The sequence below is a fragment of the Meriones unguiculatus genome, chromosome 14 (genome assembly GCF_030254825.1).
Source record: "Meriones unguiculatus strain TT.TT164.6M chromosome 14, Bangor_MerUng_6.1, whole genome shotgun sequence".
Classification (NCBI taxonomy): domain Eukaryota; kingdom Metazoa; phylum Chordata; class Mammalia; order Rodentia; family Muridae; genus Meriones; species Meriones unguiculatus.
Window position 1 is genome coordinate 75944991 of NC_083361.1, and position 19304 is coordinate 75964294.

Consider the following 19304-nt stretch of genomic DNA (forward strand, 5'->3'; position numbering starts at 1 on the left):
GGCACAGGAACAGGAAATACCTAATTGGAGAATAACTTTAGAGAATTTGAAGGAGAAAAGCTTGTTAGTTTTATGATGGAAACATTTGTTATCCTGTAGGAAACCACTTCAAGACTTTCAAAACTGCTCCCAGACTGGACAGTCATCTCTGTTCTAAATTGTCAGTAGATCCTTTCTCCTTAAATCTTTCATTCATTTTATTTTAGTTTTCTGACTGTTGAACTTAAACAGGAGTTTTACAAATTTTAGAATTTGTTTCTTACCTTAATTTGAAATGACTTTATTCTTCTGGAAATTTACTAATACCATACTTTTACCAAGTATTTATTTCAATGATTTGAGTAAGCAGAGTTATGCCATGAAAACCAGTACAGTAAGCTAGAACAGGTGCAAGGTGAGTGGCCTTTATGGGAATATTTTGGTGGTTATTCTCTTATTTAACTATGTGACTATTGGCTTTCTCATGTGGGAGAGCAAGTATATCTGTAATGTTCTGCTTCGGTTATTAATGGAGATTATTATTCCCCTAAGAATTTCTTTGTGTTAAATTCAATTCTTCTATCTTACTGATTAAATGTATTTGTGTGTAAAATTAATAATAATATAACTACTACTTTTCACTTTGCATCTTTCAACTAATCACAAAACTAATTTATTTACTTCCTTTCTTCATTTTGCTGTAATTCACTTGGACTGCACAGATCCTTTCTCTGCCACTCTAGATGCTGTTGATGATGCCATTCCAAGCTTAAATCCCTTCCTCACAAAAAGTAGTGGTGATGTTCACCTTCCCATTTCTTCAGATGTGCCCACTTTTACTACTAGGACACCTACTCATGAAATGTTTGTTGGTAAAGTACCTTTAACCTTTGGTTTCCCGGTTAATGTCTGTGCTATTTTTTTTTTAACTTATGTGTTACTTTTAAAGTGCTATAATAAGTACTTGGGATTTTAACTTCAAATTTTTAAGTTAACTAGAGTGATAATGTAGTAAGATTGTTAAATTCATTCCTTACTCCTGATTGTGTTTGATGCAGATTTTTAGGAAATAAGATTTCTTTGAGTCTGAATTTTCTGTGTTGTTGTCCATTGTAGTGTAACACTCCAGCTGTCTGTATCTTGTGTAGTATTGTTTTATTAGTTTAGTGAATTGATTTTAAAATGGCATTTAAATTTACATATTTATATGTTCTTGTATTTTTGTATTTGTGCATTGGAAGGAGAGCAGTTATTCTTAATAAATCTATTGCATATTATAATTTCATATTGCCTTATATCGTATATATTCTTAGTGCTCTTTGTAAGGCTTTCACTTCATTCCTTTTCTGAAGAAAAAGTGAAAAAGTGAAAAGTGTGTGCTCATTTTTTTCTAATAAAATTAGATAATTTAAAGATTAGAGTTGACTAACCTGTCATTGCAATATGAAAACTCAAATTTTACATGACTTATGTAGAAAATAGTAAGTTTAAAAGTATATACTAAAGTTGAAAAAAAATGCTAGAATCTTAGTCTAGTCCTGTTTTTTTCTGTAAAGCTAGGTATTTCGAAGATAGGTCATAATTGGCTGAAAATCCAATGACTTCATATTTTTCCTAATGAGATAGTGAGAAGGGTTTTTTTTGTTGTTGTTGTTTATTAAACTGATACAGTGGGTTTTAATCTTTTTAATAGGATACTCAGAGCCTTATGTTCTTTCAAAATTTTTAGTATAGTTTTAAATTATCCAGATGCTTGGATTCTCCTGTTTTTTGTTTTAATTCTTTTTAGTTTCTCCATCCCCATTTCTTCCTTTTCTCCTTCATCTTGAGTTGTTTTTCATGTGCCTTGTCAGGATTTTCTTTGTACTCAGGTTTACCCTACTACTGCTCTTATATGTCATGAGCCTTCTATTGTTGTTACTGTATTGATTTGTTTATACAGGAGAGGTTTCTTCCTGTAACCCTCACCTCCCAAGACAGAGTCTCAGTGGTTTAGTTCTGGCTGTCCTGAAAAATTCAGTATGTAGTCCAGGCTGGCCTTGAATTCAAAGAGATCTTCCTGCCTATACCTCTCAAGTACAAGGTTTAAAAATGCATCCTTACCTGGCTGAATTTGTATAACCTTGTTAAGAATAAATAAGCCTACTCCCCTATCCATCCCCTTTTATGCCCTTCCCCCATCCCAGTACTGGAGTTTGAACCTAGGAACTTGGGCTGTTGTATTGTTGTATTTACTATTGATCTATCTTTTAGTAACAGTGCTGTTAATCCTAAACCAGCTGTATACCCAAATCACCACACAGAGACTGGGATTTATTTAATTAATCTAGATCACAACGCTGGGCAATAGTTGTTCCATCCTAAACCTCCAAGCCCACGTAGTTTCCTAACATTTAGATTTCCCTCATTATACTTGCTTTTAGTGAAATCTTAGGTCTGGTTCATTCTCCACATCGTTCCAAGACCTCTCCTCCAGCTCTGCTCTCCCAGCTCTCTCCTGCTCTTCTCTCCTCCTCTGCCTCACACACCTTCCTGTCCTCTGGATCCTCCCTCTCTTCCTACTTCCTTTCCATTGTTCAACATTGTGGCTGGTTGCTTTATTTTGGCATGTTTACCCAAAGTTGAGACAGGTGATGCTTAGAATAAGTATCACAGTGCAATGTCTGGATTGAAACCAGCAAGTTGGGAGGGTGGGGGAGAGAAATCAGCATTTGAATGAACAAGGGTAAAGTGTATACATTCCAAAAGAACATTATACCAACATTGGACACTCTCAGCAAACTCTACCTCTGAGCTATAGCCCCGCCACAACTTGCTTTTAAAGATGCATCTCCTCTCTTTCTATTCTTATTTTCCTTATTTATTTAAGCACATGATGATTTTTAAAATAGGTGTCTAATGTGCTGTTTAATCTATACTTAGACATCTTCATGAGAGTGTATTACCTTTAATATCATTAGCTTACAGAATTTAAAGCTCTTCTTTGAGTTCATTGGTTTTTTTCATCTATGCTTTTTTTTTAATTCATGTATATATGTTTGTATGTCTGTGTAAGTGTATGACATGTGTCTTTGAGTGCTCTTCAAGGCCAAAAGAGGATATCCTGGAGCTAGAGTTATAAAAGTCAGCAGCAAGCCACTTGATATGGATGCTGGGAATTGAACTATGATCCTCTGGCAGAGCTACAGATACTCTTAACCACTGAGTCATCTCTGTAGCCCTGCAAATGTGTTCTTCAGTACACTACAATAAATATAAAGACCAGCTAATTGTATGTGTTTATGCCTTTAATCCCAGCACTTGGGAGGCAGAGAGAGGTGGATCTCTGAGGTTAAGGCCAGGAAGGTCTATATGAAGAGGACCTTCCTCAAAGAACAAAAACAAACCAAAAATGTATACATATAGTGAAAATCAAGAAGTGAGGTTCTTATATCTGAAAAGAGAATAATGAGTGCATTTGATAGAATCAAATGTTTGGACTCCTGCAAATTTTTGTTTGAATTCAAGTTTTACTTTAATTAAGTAAGATTATATAACTTTAAATGAACATTTAGTCTTTGAGCCTATGAAAGTTGAGATTTGTGGAACATTCATGAGTTTAAATGTGATTGCTTAACATCTAACACTATGCTCACTTTTTACAACAATCATAAAACTGTCATGAAAACCAATCTTGTATAAGTGGAATGCTTCATATTTTGAATATACTTCTTATCTAAATTGTTGAAGCATCATTTTTTAAAGATTTATTTACTTATTATTATTTATACAACATTCTGCCTGAACGTTTGCCAGTACAACAGAAGAAGGCACCAGTTCGCATTATAGATGGTTATAAGCCACCATGTGGTTGCCGGGTTTGAACCCAGGACCTCTGGAGGAACACCCAGTGCTCTTCTCTGAGACATCTCTCCAGCCTTATTTAAACATCTTTAAGACTGATTTTTTTTTTTCATTGCTCTTAGATTGTACAATTGCCAAGAGTCATTTGTGTTGGGAGCCTAGAATTAGCAAGAAAAAGATTAAAAATTGACACACTTTTAGTAAATAAAAATTGGAAAAGAGAGACTGGAAAGATGGCTTAGTGGTAAAGAGCACTGTACTGACTGCTCTTCCAGAGGACTCAGGTTCAATTCCCAGCACCCACATGGCAGCTCACAACTGTCAGTAACTCCTGTTCCAGGGGATCTGACACCCTTATACAGAAATAGATTTAGTAAAAACCTCAATGTACATAAAATTTAAAATATATATATTTTTTTTATTTTTTAATTGGAAAGGAGAAATATGACTCAACAAGGAAGGTTACTTGCTGCTCTTTCAGGTGACCTGATCAGTTTTCAGCACCTACATGGTACCTCACAGCTGATTGTAATTTTATTTTCTTAGGATTTGACACCCTCTTCTGTCCTCCAGGGACACAAGACAGGCATGCAAACAAAACATCCATACATATAATATAAGCAAATCTATAAAAAAATTATTATAGGTATAGTAACGTTTTATTTTTCTCGTGTTTATATAAAGTGGATACTTAGAATAAACGGAAAACTCCAATAATATTCTGGAGTCAAGCGTTGTTAGTTCTGCTTGCTCCTCACTCAATCTTTGGCATTAGGTAAAGTTTGTTTACAGTTTACTAGTTTGCCCATCTGTAAATTTGGGGATAACTGTGTCATAAGGTTGATGTAAAGTTTAAATAGTATCCTGTTGGTAAATATTGTGCATAGTATTTAAAAGGATTTAATAAATGGTAGCGATTACTCTGACAAGACATGATGAAGCTAAGTTTATTGGTAGAAACACTGAAATCTTTTGACAACCCAACCAGTTTTGTTTTTTGTTTTTTTTTCTTTGAAAAACGTTTTTTAATGAGTGTGTATGGGTGTGGGCATGTGTGAGCACCACAGCTCGAATGTGGAGTTCAGAGGACAGCATATTGCAGATGGTTTTCTTCTTCCCACTGTGTAGGTTCCTGGGATTGAACTAAGGTCATTAGGCTTGATGCCTTTACCCTCTGAACTAACTTGCTTTCCTGTTTTCAAAGATGTTTAGGGTTTTTTTTTTCCTTTGTTTTTTTGTCTCCAGTGCTATTTTGTACCTCTGAGTTTATTTGTTACATCCTTTTGAGATTTTTCCCAAAATATTTGTTTGTGGAATGGTGCTCACTAGTGGCAGTTTTTACTGGGTCTTATGAAAGGCAAGAGTAGGTACTCTTTTTCCCCTTTTGTGTTTGTCTGTCTCTCCGTCACTCTAAAGTTTACCCATTGAAATAGTACTGTTAGTTGGGTTTATTGTTGTTTGCTTATTGTTTGTTGAGGTAGAGTTTTACCATGTGGCCCAGATTGGCCTTGAATGCCTCCTACATTTTATCTGAAAGTTTTGTTGTTGTTTTCCCCAGTGTTAACTTACCTATGTGTATATAAGATGGGTGATGTGACATGTTATGAAGGTTAGAAGACAGCTTTGTGGAGTTGGCTCTTCATCCATTATGGAGTTCTGGTGTGAGTTGTTAGGGTGTTGAGGCTTGCATAACAAGCACTTTACCTGCCAAGCTCTCTTGTTGGCTCAACCTTGAGGTTTTCTGTTTTTGTTTTAAGTAGCTTTTAAATTTTAGAAGTGGATAATACTGATAAGTAACTGAAAAAGTGAAAAAGTGAGGACCATTATGTCAATCATACTCTTTGAAATAGCAAGAAAAATCTCTTTACCTCGAAAGGCTGTGTGTGTGTACACATGCAATGATATACAGAAAAAAAAATGGTTGCCTTAGAAATACATTGCTTGCTTCCCCAGGCACTATTACAATTTTGTCTATGTATGTAGGATATTTTTTAAACTTGAGGTACATCTTTTGGAATATTTTTTTTCTTTTTTAACTTTTCTTTTTTACTTGTAGCTAATAATTTTTGCAAGTTCACAATTAATCATCCAAGATGCTTCAGAAGATGGTTCCCCTATAATAGGAAATAATAAAGTTGTTCTTAGATTGCCATAAAGGGTAAATAAAAATGGGATCATCATAGCAGGAGAAAATACATATATGACCAAAAGGTTAGGTTCATTGGCTAAGATTATCCCAAAGAGTCTGAGAAGCAATAGTATACATCCTACAATGCTAACATGAGCAATCATGATGCTTTGCTCTTAAGAAGCTATAATAATAACCATAAAGCCCATGGAATGTTAAAGCTTTGTATGCATTTGAGTGTTACTAAATCAATGAGTCTAGAATTCTAAGATCCTTTTGAAATACTGGTCAACAGATATAAATACTAAATGATTTTATACTTTGATAGTATTTGTTTTTCATCCTAAGACCAGTGTTTTTGAAACAAAAATAATTTAGGGATTACAGTAAGGGTTACTTTAAACATTCTCAACTTGTGGATTCTAAATATTCATATTATAACCTCAAATACTACTTTAAAGTAGGATCACGAGTATGTGTGCCACTTTGTAAGGAATAGTGTCAAAAACAATTGCTTGAGCTGTAGAAATAGCTGAGAGATTAAGAGCACTGGGTGCTTTCCAAAGGACCCAGGTTCAAGTCCCAGCATCACATGGTAGGTTCACAGTTGTAAGTTCAGTTCCAGGGAGATCTGATATCTTTGCTCCACAGGATCCTGCCTACATGTCGGGCACATAATCTCTCTCTCTCTCTCTCTCTCTCTCTCTCTCTCTTTCTCACTCTCTCACACACACGCACACACACGATAAGGATTGAAAAAGAAAAACCTTTAAAAATGCTTAAGTCAGCATTTTCGTCATATTCTTGGGGATTTGAAGTAAGTTTTGATGATGGGTCTTCTCTACTAGAAGAAAGAGAACCAGTATAGAATTCCAGAAATTCCCTTGTTGGTATAGATGCTGACCTTCTAGAGATGCTTTTATATGTTTACATTGTGACTTGTTAAAATTTAGCAAGACGCTGTAGAAGCAAGTGACTGCAACCTGTTATAAATCATGACTCTGTTTTTGTGATTTTTTTTTTGCAGACTATTGAAATATATTTAGTGATTCAAAGCTCAAGTCATGTGATAAACCTAACATTTTTAGATGGTTTTCGTTCTTTTTAGCTTCTAGAATTTTACACACTCAACTTCAGAAAAACATATCTTGAGAATTAAAGCTCTATCTATGCTAACTCAGCATTGGCAGGCCTCAGAAATTCAATATTGATACTTGTTAACATAACATATTAGCTCCAGGGGATAACACAAAGTAAAATTGTCTTGTTTATGGGTTTGTGTTGTGGGCTGGTTTTAGGCTAATTAGTTAGTATGCTTGGCCCCATACTTGTCATCTCTAGTATAAAAAATGGTAAGTTGAATTGAAGAGTTGGTAAGAGTTGAAAGAACATAATTTTTCTTTATGTTCCAAAAACAGTTGGTCAGAAACATTTGTGAGATTGCAACTTTTATAGAATCCTGCCAGTTCTCAGATTTACCTTAAACTATGTAACTTCTGGGCCAGTGAGATAGCTCAGTGTGTAAAAGGTGCTTTCTGCTAAGCAACATGACCTGAATTTGTATGCCAAACTTACATAGTGGAAGGAAAGAACTCTTAGAAGTTGTCTTCTAACTTCCACACATACACTGTGGCACACGCATGCCCACAAAAGCATATTACACAAGCACACACAAGTAACTGAAGTAGTGAAACTTTTTTTTTTTAAATGTCTTACTGCTGGTGTCAGGTAGAGAAGGAGTATCCTGAGAGAGTTACAGGGTACAAAAAGTTGTAGGTAGAGAGATAGCAAGGCATTTTAGATGAGTTTAAGTTTTAGGAAATTATCAAATTCAAAATTAAGATAAAAGAAAGGCAAGCAAAGGCTTTATTTCTCTGATGAAGTAAACTCATGATTCATTGTATGTTGCTCAGCCTTAATTTTCTTAGGTGATTTTAGTGGAAATATAGCTGGGTGTGATGGCTCATTCCTATAATTTCAGCACTTGGTGGCTGATGCAGGAGGATTCCTTGGACTACAGAGTGATACTATGTCTCAAAGGGGGAGCATGATGTAATAGAGAAAATATTATGCTTGAAAAACTAGCTTTATTGCTTTCCCCCTATTTAGTTACCATTATTAAAGATAATTTATAGTTGTTGTATTTAACTATTAATGTAGTGAGTAGAGAATTTAACATTTTTGCATTTTGCTTTTTCTTAGGATTCAGTCCTTCTCCAGTTGCACAGCCACATCCTTCAACTGGCCTTAATGTTGATTTTGAATCTGTGTTTGGAAATAAATCTACGAATGTTGCTGTAGATTCTGGCGGTAAGGAAAAAGGTTTTGTTTATTTATTTAAAATTTGATAGTATGTTAATGTAGATTCTCTATAGGAAACATGATGCTGGTTTTAGCATTTATAAATTAAAGTAATTCTGCAAGCCACTTGATGACAACTTCAAGAAGTATTTATTTTGCCTTTTGGTAGAATTTTAGAGTTAAGGCAAACCCTGTTTCACAGCACAGTAAGAAAACAATTTCTTGGTAAAGTGCTAAATTGTTAGTGACTGTGTGAAGTACTGTAGCTTTCTAGTTATAACTTTTATTTTTCTGAAATGAACTATGACCATGTTGAAATTATGGTATGTGAGATTATTTTTGAAACTGAAGACATAGCATGTGGTACCCTGATTTGCTTAGATAGTTCCTATGTAAGTGAGAAGAATAAGTTAGAAGGTTTGTTCTACAGGGTTTTTAAAAAATCATCTTAGTAGTGATTATTATTAAAGTACACCTACTAATTTGTTTTAAAAAACTATAAAATTCTAGAGGGGAGGATTATATGATTCTTAGTAGCTTGAAGCTTATAAAATTTGCATAAGACTTTAATGTTCTAATTTTATTCCTACAGAGAGATTGTCACCAACTTTTGCTAACAATTACATTTTAAATTTTAAAACATATTGAAGTGTTACTAGTTACACAATGTATAAATAGGTATCCATAAAGTAAGAAGCAAGCTTCTATGTATGGACTAAAAATTTACTTAGTGGGTACTAGTAGGCATATAATTCTGTATTTTGGGAATTCATTTGACTTTTCCTTTTTTAGTTTAGCTTGGCTAGGAAAAGGGAATTAGAAAGTAGTTGTTCATATTTTGTAAATCGTCATCTTTGGTGACTTCCTGTTTTAAACTCTAGCATTCCTGAATCAGTTATGCTGTTGAGTCCCTGAGTGGCCTGGCTTGGTTAGATTTGTTTTTTTACCTTTTATCCTTTGGTGAAAGAACCTTTGTAAAACAATTTAGGTTCTTTTTATTATTGTTGCTGTTGTTAATTTTGAAAATTATTTAAAAATTATTTTTATATATGTGTATGGGGGCTTTTTTGTCTGCTTGTTTCTATATGTACCATGCACATGCAGGCACACTTGAAGGCTAGAAGAGGGCTTTGGATTCCCCAGAACTGGAGTTACAGGGAGTTGTGAGCCACCATGTGGGTGCTAGGAACTAAGTCTGGGTCCTCTGAAAAAGCAATCAGTTCTCTTAACTACAGACCTATCTCTCCAACCTGACTTTAAGTTCTTATACTCCCAAATATGAGAATTGTGAAAAGTTCTCTGAAGTATATCCTCTTGGGCCTAAGAGGTAAGGGCACTTCTGCCAAGGCAACCTGAGTTCAATCCCCAGGATTCACATGGAAGGAGAGAAACAACTCATAGGTTTTCAGCTCTCTCTCTCTCTCTCTCTCTCTCTCTCTCTCTCTCTCTCTCTCATCACACATAGACATACACACACACATTCACACTGAATTTAAAAAAGCTTTTTTGAAAAGGGCTTGCTATGTTGGATGTGTTGTCATATACCTCTAATCCCACCACTAAGACTGGTGGAGCTCCCTGAGTTTGGTATCAGCCCACTCTACATAGGAGTTTTGGCCCAGTTAGAACTGCATAGTGAAGACCTGTCACAATTTTTTTCTTTTTGTAAGTTAAAAGATAAATTTTTAGGGCTGGAGAGATGGCTCAGAAGTTAAGAGCACTGTCTACTTTTCCAAAGGTCCTGAGTTCAATTCCCAGCAACCACATGGTGGCTCACAACCATCTGTAGTAAAATCCGATGCCCTCTGCTGTCCTGAGGCACACATGCAGGCAGAACACTGAATAAATAATAAATAAATCTTAAAAAAAATGTATTTTAAAAAAAGGATTAATTTTTAAAATACGTGTGTGGAGGGGCCAGGTATGTGCACAAGCAGAGGATGGAGACATTGAACACCCTGGGCTTAAGTTACAGGTGGTTGTGAGACACCTGATATGGGTGCTGAGAATTGCTCAGCGATTTCTCAAGCTCCAGCATAAAAGAAATTTTAAAATATTTTTTAAAATTTAAAAAATATCAAGTGTTTAGAAAAATGTTGCTGAAATAGAGATTTGCATTCTGCTTCCTCCCTGTTTACAGCATTTCCCTTATCTCCTTTAACATGGATATAATTTTGTCATTAGATTAGACAAATATTTGTGTTAAAGTTCACTTGAAGATGGCAGATTTCTCCTTATTCCACATGAGGGCATTTCCTGTGTTCTGGAAAACTGGCAGTGAGTAAACAAGGAGAAAAGGGATATAGAACTCCTTTAGAAAGCTGCAGCACATGAGGTTCCTTACGCATCCCATTTCATCTGTTTGTAACTTTAAGGCTTTGATGAACTAGGTGGACTTCTCAAACCAACAGTGGCCTCTCAGAACCAGAGTCTTCCTATTGCCAAACTTCCACCTAACAAATTAGTGTCTGATGACTTGGATTCGTCTTTAGCCAACCTTGTGGGCAGTAAGTAGGCCTTTTATTCTTTAGTCATCCTTAAATTGTTTATTAAAATTATTCTGGTTTTTAAATACTTTTCTCTTTTCCTAGATCTTGGCATTGGAAATGGCACCACTAAGAAGTAAGTGTCTTATTTGTATTATTTAAATATCATGTGGAAGCTGATGTGACTGTCACCTCAGAAGCATGTATAGAGTTGTCAGCTTGGTACTATAAACAGTAGTGTTCAGTGTGTTCCTATAGTACAGAAATATTGTGTGTTTATTTTTATTTAAAGTGATGTAAGTTGGAGTCAACCAGGTGAAAAGAAGTTAACAGGAGGATCTAACTGGCAACCAAAGGTTGCACCAACAACTGCCTGGAGTGCTGCAACAATGGTGAGTTGGGAAAGCTTTGATACATTAATATACATGAATATTTTAACTAAATGTGTTACAAAAATGTAGCATAACAGACATAAGTGGAAAGATTATTACTAAGTTTTACTAAGTACTTCATTTTTCTTGAAAACTCATTGACTTGTCTTCATCAGGCACATTTTAATCTCTAACATAATTTAAAATTATTCCATGCCAGACATCATTTTAATAAATAATGTGTGGTTATTTAGCAGGGCACGGTGGCACACACCTGTAAAACCAGCACTCAGGGAAGCAGAAGCAGGCAGATCTCTGAGTTGGAGGCCACCATGGTCTACAAAGTGAGTCCGGGACAGCCAAGGCTACACAGAGAAACCCTGTCTTAAAAAAATGAAACAAAACAAAAAATTGTTATGGACAGGGATACATGCAGTTACTAAGAAGTATGGCAGTGGTACAGAGTTCTTAATTAATAGGATACATTCTTAATAAGTGGCGTAGAAGCAACATATAGGAAGCTCTTAGTCACGCTGTGTTGACTCTCGTATTTCATGTAGTTCACATCCTGATATGATAAGCCTCATTCTTAGCCAAATGTACTGGTGTATGACCTGTAATCTCAACACTTGTAGGTTGAATCTCTGGTTTATTCCATCTTGCTAGGGAATGAACTGTTGTGTGGATCAATATGGATAACGCGGAAAATACTGTGAATATTGAATTTAGGGATTATAAAGTTCATTAACTGCAAACAGATGAATTAACAGTGTTTGCTAGTTAAGTAGTATGGAGGTCCTGTTGATGTTTTTAATTACATCTGGGCATCGTAGACCCAGAATAGTTTATGGCTATTTTCCTATCTTTGGCCTGCTTTATTCTAATCTGCCAAGTTTCTTCTTCCTCAGTCAGGGAAATATATACCCTTTCTGGTGGAACACTTTGAAATGTGGTATGATAAGGTTTTGATTACTTAAGCACTATAGTATAGCCTCCCCAGTTGTTAGAAAGCGTCATTGTGCTTGATAAATATAGCAGCTTTTTTGTCATTAAGCCCCTATAGGACATTGCCCTGTTTACTTTGGGTTGCTTATATGTTAAAATTGGGGGCTGAGGTTAAATCCATGTACTGATAAAAGTTTTACAAGAGTTAATAGCCTTAGACTTTGTAAAATGACAATACTGAAGTTTAACTTTATATTGTTGTTTTTGAGGAGGCATTTTTTGAGTGTGTACAGAGGTGTGTTATATAGCCCAAACTGGCTCTGAATGGTTCAGATCACTTTCAAATGCACTATCCTTCCTTGCCCTCCCAAGTGCTGGTATTACAGCTCTAACACTGTGTTTGGCTCAGTGGTTTAGGTTTTTACTTACAAACACAAGCATATGCACGTGACTTTACAGTAAGTGTATACTAAGATTATAATGTTATCTCAGGAGAGTTGGAGTATGTATGTCATTTTGAAGTACAATGATACCTGTGCTTCTTTTTAAAATCTCAAAATGAAAAACTGATTTAAATTGAAACTTGATTATGAATCTAGTGTTTTCCCATTATAACATGTCTCAGTGACTAGAATTGGAGGCAGCAGTTAGGTTAGTGGGCTTTATGATTGTAGAATGGGATTGTGCATTAATAATGTCTGTATAATGTTGGAAGTACAACAGATACTATGAAAACACAGTGGTGTGTGCTTATTTAATGTTAAGTCGGCATTAATCTTTATGAAATACTGAGAGCTTTGGCTAGCATTTACCTTAAGATTGACTGACTACTAGAATGTAATAAACACTTAACCATCTAGCATTTGAATGTGAGTTGACAGAATAACAGTGTGTTTTATATGGTAGTGTGTCATCTCTTAAGATATCTTCTTTCAAATATTTGTGTATAGTTTATAGTCTTTTTATTTTTGATGGCTAATGTGTGGGGCCTGTGGTGTGATTCACTAAGAGTAAACTGCTGCTTATGGTGTTGTGTTTTTTTTTGTTTTTTTTTTTACATTTCTAATCTTTTAATTAAATCTTAAACACTGTCAAGGTTTTTAAATTTTAAAACAAGTTCATTTATTTTATTGAAAATATTTGTAAAACCACAAACTTTTTTCATTGGTGGCCCCCACCTGGTGGAGATATGTGATGTCACAGTGTTTTGAGGATGCCCTTGAATTTTCTTTACTAATGTCACTGTATAGCTTATGCCTTATCGACATTTGTAAGTAGTAAACCATTGTGTATATAAGGGGAGGAAGCTAAAATTCCATTTCCTCTGTCAACCTTGATAGTGTTTTGGTAATAGATGTTCTTTTATTAGATATAAACATACCCAGAATTTTAGGTAGTGGTGAATGTATTTGTAAACTAAATGCTCTCTGTGTATTTTGTTGTGTAAGTACTTGCTCTAATCCAGTGTTATTGCATTGTGTAATTGTTCTCCCTGGGAAAAACAGAATGGCATGCATTTTCCACAATACGTAAGTGACCAAAAACTAGCCCTTCTTTTTTTTTTTTTTTCTTTTTTTTTGGCAATAAATTGGCATGCAATTAACCACCGCTGCAGCAGAATCTCATAACCTTCCGGCTATTCCTTGTTTTCACATCCGATTTTCAGTGTGCCAGAAATTCTCCCTAGCATCTACTGATTTTCATGGGTGTGTTCCAGAATTGATTCTGATGGTGGCATGGGAAATACCAATTTTTCTTTCTTGCTTAATATTCCGCCATTTGCTGCCAGATGGCTGGGTGTCTGTGTGTGTATCTGTGCTGCCACCATGCACTTGAGACTTGAATGAAGGGAAATGTTGATTGTGGTAATGTTTAAAATAACAATTGCATGTAATCTTACAGGCTTCTGCTGTACTTGACAATTTGTCTTACTGCTCTTGTATATCTTGGTTTTGAAGTAGGGAGAGACCAATACGCCCTACATGCTCACCTAAATACTAAACTTCACTCTTTAGTGTTATTTTTTTACAGTTATGCTTCATTTAACTTTATGCATATTTTAAAATACGATATATTTTCAAACATATTTTAGCTGTGTTATTGGTCTTTCACCTGTGTTCAGTTTTAGTCTTTTATGAGAGAAATAACATAGGGAATATTGTTAAGACAGCAGCTGTATGTAAACAGTTTGTTTCTAGATTGTGTATTTATAAGTCATCAATAAAAAATGTAGGTCAAGGAGTCATCATTAAAATATAAGCTTAGAACTTGATTGTTCCTCTTAAGTAGTTGATAGTTTTGGAACATATTATTAAGCTGTCATACAGCTACTTACATGAAAGCTGCGATCATAGGAATAGTCACTTGCCATCTTCCTATGGTTCTTTGAACATCAGATTACCAATTGATGTGGAATTGTTAGGTTTTTTTTTTTTTCTTCTTTTTTTCCTTCCAGTAGTGAAGAAACACTGAGAAACAGTCCATATTAATTTTTTCTTGATAAACATTTTTATGAAAATGATGGGCCTTAAAGTTTGGAAATTTGGGTATTTTTAAATACCTGAAGACTTTTTAACGTGTTTGCTTATTTTTGGTGGAGCTGGGAATGGGAGGCAGGGCCTCAAGCAGAGCTCTGTGAAAGTCTTTGGAAGCTGTGCAGTATGTTGTGATCTTAGACGACTGCTGAGTCTAAGCTTAAGTGGTATTTCTTTTTCTTTTAGCAATTTTGTTTTTCTGCTAATTTTGAGATACTTTTCTCACTGAGAATTAATTGACAGTTACTAGCAATCACAAATGTCACTTAATCATAGCTGTCTTAGCAATTTGTTTTAAATAGAAATCTGACAATCCTTTAAACTTATAACATACAGAAATTAACATTTCCTTTTTACTTTTTATTTTGCCATATCAGGCGCCCCCTGTAATGGCCTATCCTGCTACTACACCAACAGGCATGATAGGATATGGAATTGTAAGTATATTTCTAAATATAATTTTTGGAAAATAGAGTAATTTATTAACATAATTTATTACAACCTTGGATTTAAAAAAAAAAATATAGTGCCTTGTAGATACTACTAGCCCAAGAATCTTCCATAAGTTGCTTCCATAAGTGTTTAGAATAGTTGTTGTAAATAGGTTTTGCTGATTAATGTGCCCAGTGCTAATCACTTATTTTTCCCCTTGTAACTTTGCTATGTATGTTGTTTTTCTTTATAAACTCACTTACATGTTGTTAGCGTCAAGCTATTTTGTTACAGTTAGTGAGGTGATACCACCTTACTACTTTGTAGTTGTATAACTTGAATTATATAGGGGTAAATTTAGTGTGGTATAGGCCGGAATGATTTTCTCTTGAGAGTGTTTGATGGAGTACAAAACCAGTCTCTGAACCATTCACCATCCCCACAGTCTTTATTCTGTTATCCTCAGTTACATGAGGTTGACCCCTGGCCTTCAAGTATGTGCTTATATACCCATATATACAGGGACATGCATATACACCTACACATACAAGTACACAAAATCAATCATCATTTATGATCCTTTACATAGTGACAAACTTGATTTGATGTACAAAGGTAATTGGCATGCTTTGAGATGTGATAACATTTAGATACAGAGTCTACAGAGTTCTCTGTATATAGACCTAGAAAATGTAGATACTTGGGAAGCTCTTTTTTTTCTCCACTATCATCACCTCCTGTTCCTCTTTCTCCTTCTCTCTCTCTCTCTCTCTCTCTCTCTCATTGTTGTTAGTGGTGGTTAGAATATTTCTTTGTTATTTCTTTGTTATAGTATAATAAAGTTTAAGTTTGGTAAATTCATTGGACAGAAAAAATTAGGCTTTATTTGCTACTTGTTGTTTTTCAAGACAGGATTTCTCTGTGTAGCCTTAACTGTCTTTGAACTAGCTCTGTAGACTATGGCTGGCCTCTAGATATCTACCTGCCTCTGACTCCTGAGTGCTGGGATTAAAGGCATATGTATGCCCCCACCACCCAGCTATTTGCTACTTTTAAAGAATGAACTTTATATGAAAATAGTTAGAAGAGGAAGAAGAAGTAGACATTAGTCTTACTTGCATGCAGAATAATTTTTCCTTATAGTCAGAGCAAAGGTACCATCAACCTTTCACTCCTGTTAGCCTTCTTGTTTACTTCTTCCAGAGTAATGAGTATGGGAGCCAACATTTTGTAACTTAATATTATTTTATTTTCCAGCCTCCTCAGATGGGAAGTGTGCCTGTAATGACACAACCAACCTTAATATACAGCCAGCCTGTCATGAGACCACCAAACCCCTTTGGCCCTGTATCAGGAGCACAGGTAGTACCGAACTGTTGTCATATGCTCATTTATTTGGAAGGGCTCTGTAACACTAACAGCACCTTAATCAACTCAAGAAAGAACTTAATCAAACCTTCCCTTTGTCGTGGGTATTACTTTCTGTCTTCCTGAAGCAAGTACTTTAAAAATATTGATTCCAGAAAAGTGACAAGTAGATTATAGGTTTTATAGTTGGGAATGTCTTAGAACTTCCTGCTGTGGTTTTTCCAAGAATCCTGTTTCTTTGTGATCTTTGCATTTAGACCCTTAAACCTATGGGGTCAACATGAGATCATAGCTAATGGCTTGGGTTTGCTGTTATCTGGGATGTCTGCAGACTCTTAGAAAGCATAAAGAAAGTTTGGCTGATATTTTTCATGAGGTAAATTTTTATCACTGAGGACTGTGCTAAAAGCAGGGGGGGGGCGAACCACCAGAAAGGCCACGTTGATTTAGGTTCTGTAGAAGAGAGACTTCATTCGTAAATGCTTCTTATGCTCTCCCTGTTCCTGATAGTTATCCTAAATGCTCCTCTTAATTTTATGGGGGGTGGGGTGGAGTCTAGCAGTTTGGATTTTGTTTATTAGATGCTATTTGATAGGCCCTTACAAAGTGAAGGGTAGCTAATCCTCATTTGCGGCTCTGCTCATCACATATAATTGTCCATTCCTTGGTTTCCTAGATGGTTGTCAATGTCAAAAAGTTGGTAGACTATAATTTTGAAGCTTATTTGAAAAACAGAATATTCGGCAGCTAGCTTGAGTTCATTTTCCAATGCTATATATAGTAGGCTTACTAGGGTGTACAGTGTCCTAGTAAGTGTATATTCAGCCTGAATCTAGTGTATTTGACGGCAGCAGTAGATAGGAGACCATTTCATATTTCATCCTTTTTGGGTATTTCCATCATTGATCCATGCTCTTATGTTTGCTGAACATAAGCTGTGATACTAGGCTATATCCCAGCCGAGCACCACTCCCTACCTTTGCTTTGGTGCTTGTGCATCATTCAGGACCTTTTAGAGCTTTTTTTCACTTGCTCATTATACGTAAAGAGGAGTACTAAGGTCTTTGTTTTGTATCTAATATTTGCATTTTCCCAGATGTATATGTAGAAAATGCTGGGTCCTCATACGTCTTTTTTTTTTTTTTTCTATCTTTCTGTGCTTTCTCTTGAGTCTGTTAGTTATTCTTGGAGAATAGGGGTCTTACATCCTGTTTTAACTTGTACTTTAAACACATTTTACTGTTTTCTATAAATTACAATGTTCATTGATGAAAAGTAATTTGTAAAATCATCATTTGCCGTGTAAGTATTATGTCACTTAAGCAGAAAGCCAGTTACCCTAGTGTCTGTTTTCTTTTCAAAGTTGCTGTGATAGAAAATAACTATTAATGAGTACATGATGATGGTTTTAAAGGTTGTTGAAGCTTTTTGGTGGTGGCAAAGGTTGTTGGCTTGCTATATTCTTTTATCACATCTTTATGAGGACCTTGTGTTGCTTTACATTGTGTTGAAGTGCAGAATTAAACGGGTGTGTTTGGTTTTTAAAATATATTATTTTTAAAATTATATTTTAAAAGTTTTGTTGATCCCTTCATTAACTATGCTTCATTTTTTTTTTAATGGAGTACTACTAGTTTAAGGAGGATATGGCTAAAGATTCAAAATGGCTATGTGTTTTTGTTGTGTTTGCAGTAGACAATTTTAATCAAGTCTGACATCAGTTAAGTGTGTGAAAAAAACCGATTTTGTGAGTGTGTTTACTATAATAAATAAAGGCACTACTAGCTTTAGGTACTGGATTTATTCAAGTGTTGAAAGGGAAAGGGGAGGGCTGGAGAAATGGCTCAGAGGTTAAGAGAACTGTCTGCTCTTCCAGAGGTTCTGAGTTCAATTCCCAGCGACCACATGGTGGCTCACAACCATCTATAATGAGATCTGGTGCCCTCTTCTGTTGTGCAGGCCTACATGCGGGTAGAACACTGTATACATAATAAACAAATCTTTAAAAAAAAAAAAGGGAAAGGGGAGCTTTTAAATACTCTTCTTGTAGAAAAAATTTGTTTCTGTAGGGAATTCAATGTCAAGCTACCAGCATCTTGCTAGATCTTTCTTGGCACTTCATAACAGTAGGAGGGCAGAGAACTGGGAGCATACAGCCACTCCTGTAGTAGAATGGACTGCTGTGTGTGTGTACAAGCATGTATGCACAGTGGGGAGGTAATTAGTTGGTTGATTTAGGGGCTGAGGATACAGTTCAGTGGTACAGCACTTGCCCCCCATTCATAAGGCCCTGGGTTTTATCTTTAGCACTGTGAAGAGAAGGAAGGAAAAAAGGGAGGAGGAACAAAGGAAGTGGATGTAATTATTAGTATCAAAATGTAGGAATCTCAAGAGTGTGTAAACTCCAATTTCATGAACTAGAAAAGATGATGATACATATATAGGCCAGTGGGTTCATTATTATAGGAACAGATTTGTCTCTAGCCTTTGATCATTCATACCCTCCATATTTCTATAGGTTGACTTAATATATTCCTACATTACTAAACACATTAGATGTAAAATAAAAAATTTAAGCTGGTAAATTTGAAAATTGGAGTTGGAGAAGCTCTCATTTCCTCTTATCTGAATTTGAAGGACATTTTAAAGAGTGTTTTATCGACAAAAACATTTTAATACATTGTAGAATGGTCATATATGTTAGTCAGTGAACAAGAGAGGTAAAATAATGTTGCCTTCACCTGAGGAACCTAAAGGTGAGTGCCATTTGGAACCACATATGAATGATGAATAGTAAAGTGAACTTTTCTGAGAGAGATGGTTGCTACAAATATAACAGACCAAAAGCTACCCAGATGCAGTGACTTTGCTGAGAGCCTTGCATAAGCGTAGCTGAGTGTGACGGTAGGTGCTAGGG

At 35.4% G+C, this 19304-nt stretch overlaps 1 protein-coding gene across 24 annotated transcripts in view; it reads left to right on the forward strand.

The window, feature by feature from the left end:
* The window catches only part of Picalm (phosphatidylinositol binding clathrin assembly protein), a 130439-nt gene that overhangs the window by 62255 nt on the left and 48880 nt on the right, over window positions 1-19304 (forward strand). For 4 of the 24 annotated variants that reach the window (XR_009585621.1, XM_060367503.1, XM_021644044.2 and 1 more), the window contains exons 13-20: window positions 702-851; window positions 8153-8260; window positions 10627-10758; window positions 10843-10873; window positions 11030-11129; window positions 13559-13582; window positions 14965-15024; window positions 16277-16381. Coding sequence is in view for 23 of the 24 variants with exons in the window: in XM_060367503.1 (XP_060223486.1) it covers window positions 702-851; window positions 8153-8260; window positions 10627-10758; window positions 10843-10873; window positions 11030-11129; window positions 13559-13582; window positions 14965-15024; window positions 16277-16381 (710 nt within the window). In the remaining variant the exon portion in view is untranslated. The other 20 variants (XM_021644045.2, XM_021644053.2, XM_021644047.2 and 17 more) reach the window with 11 other exon arrangements.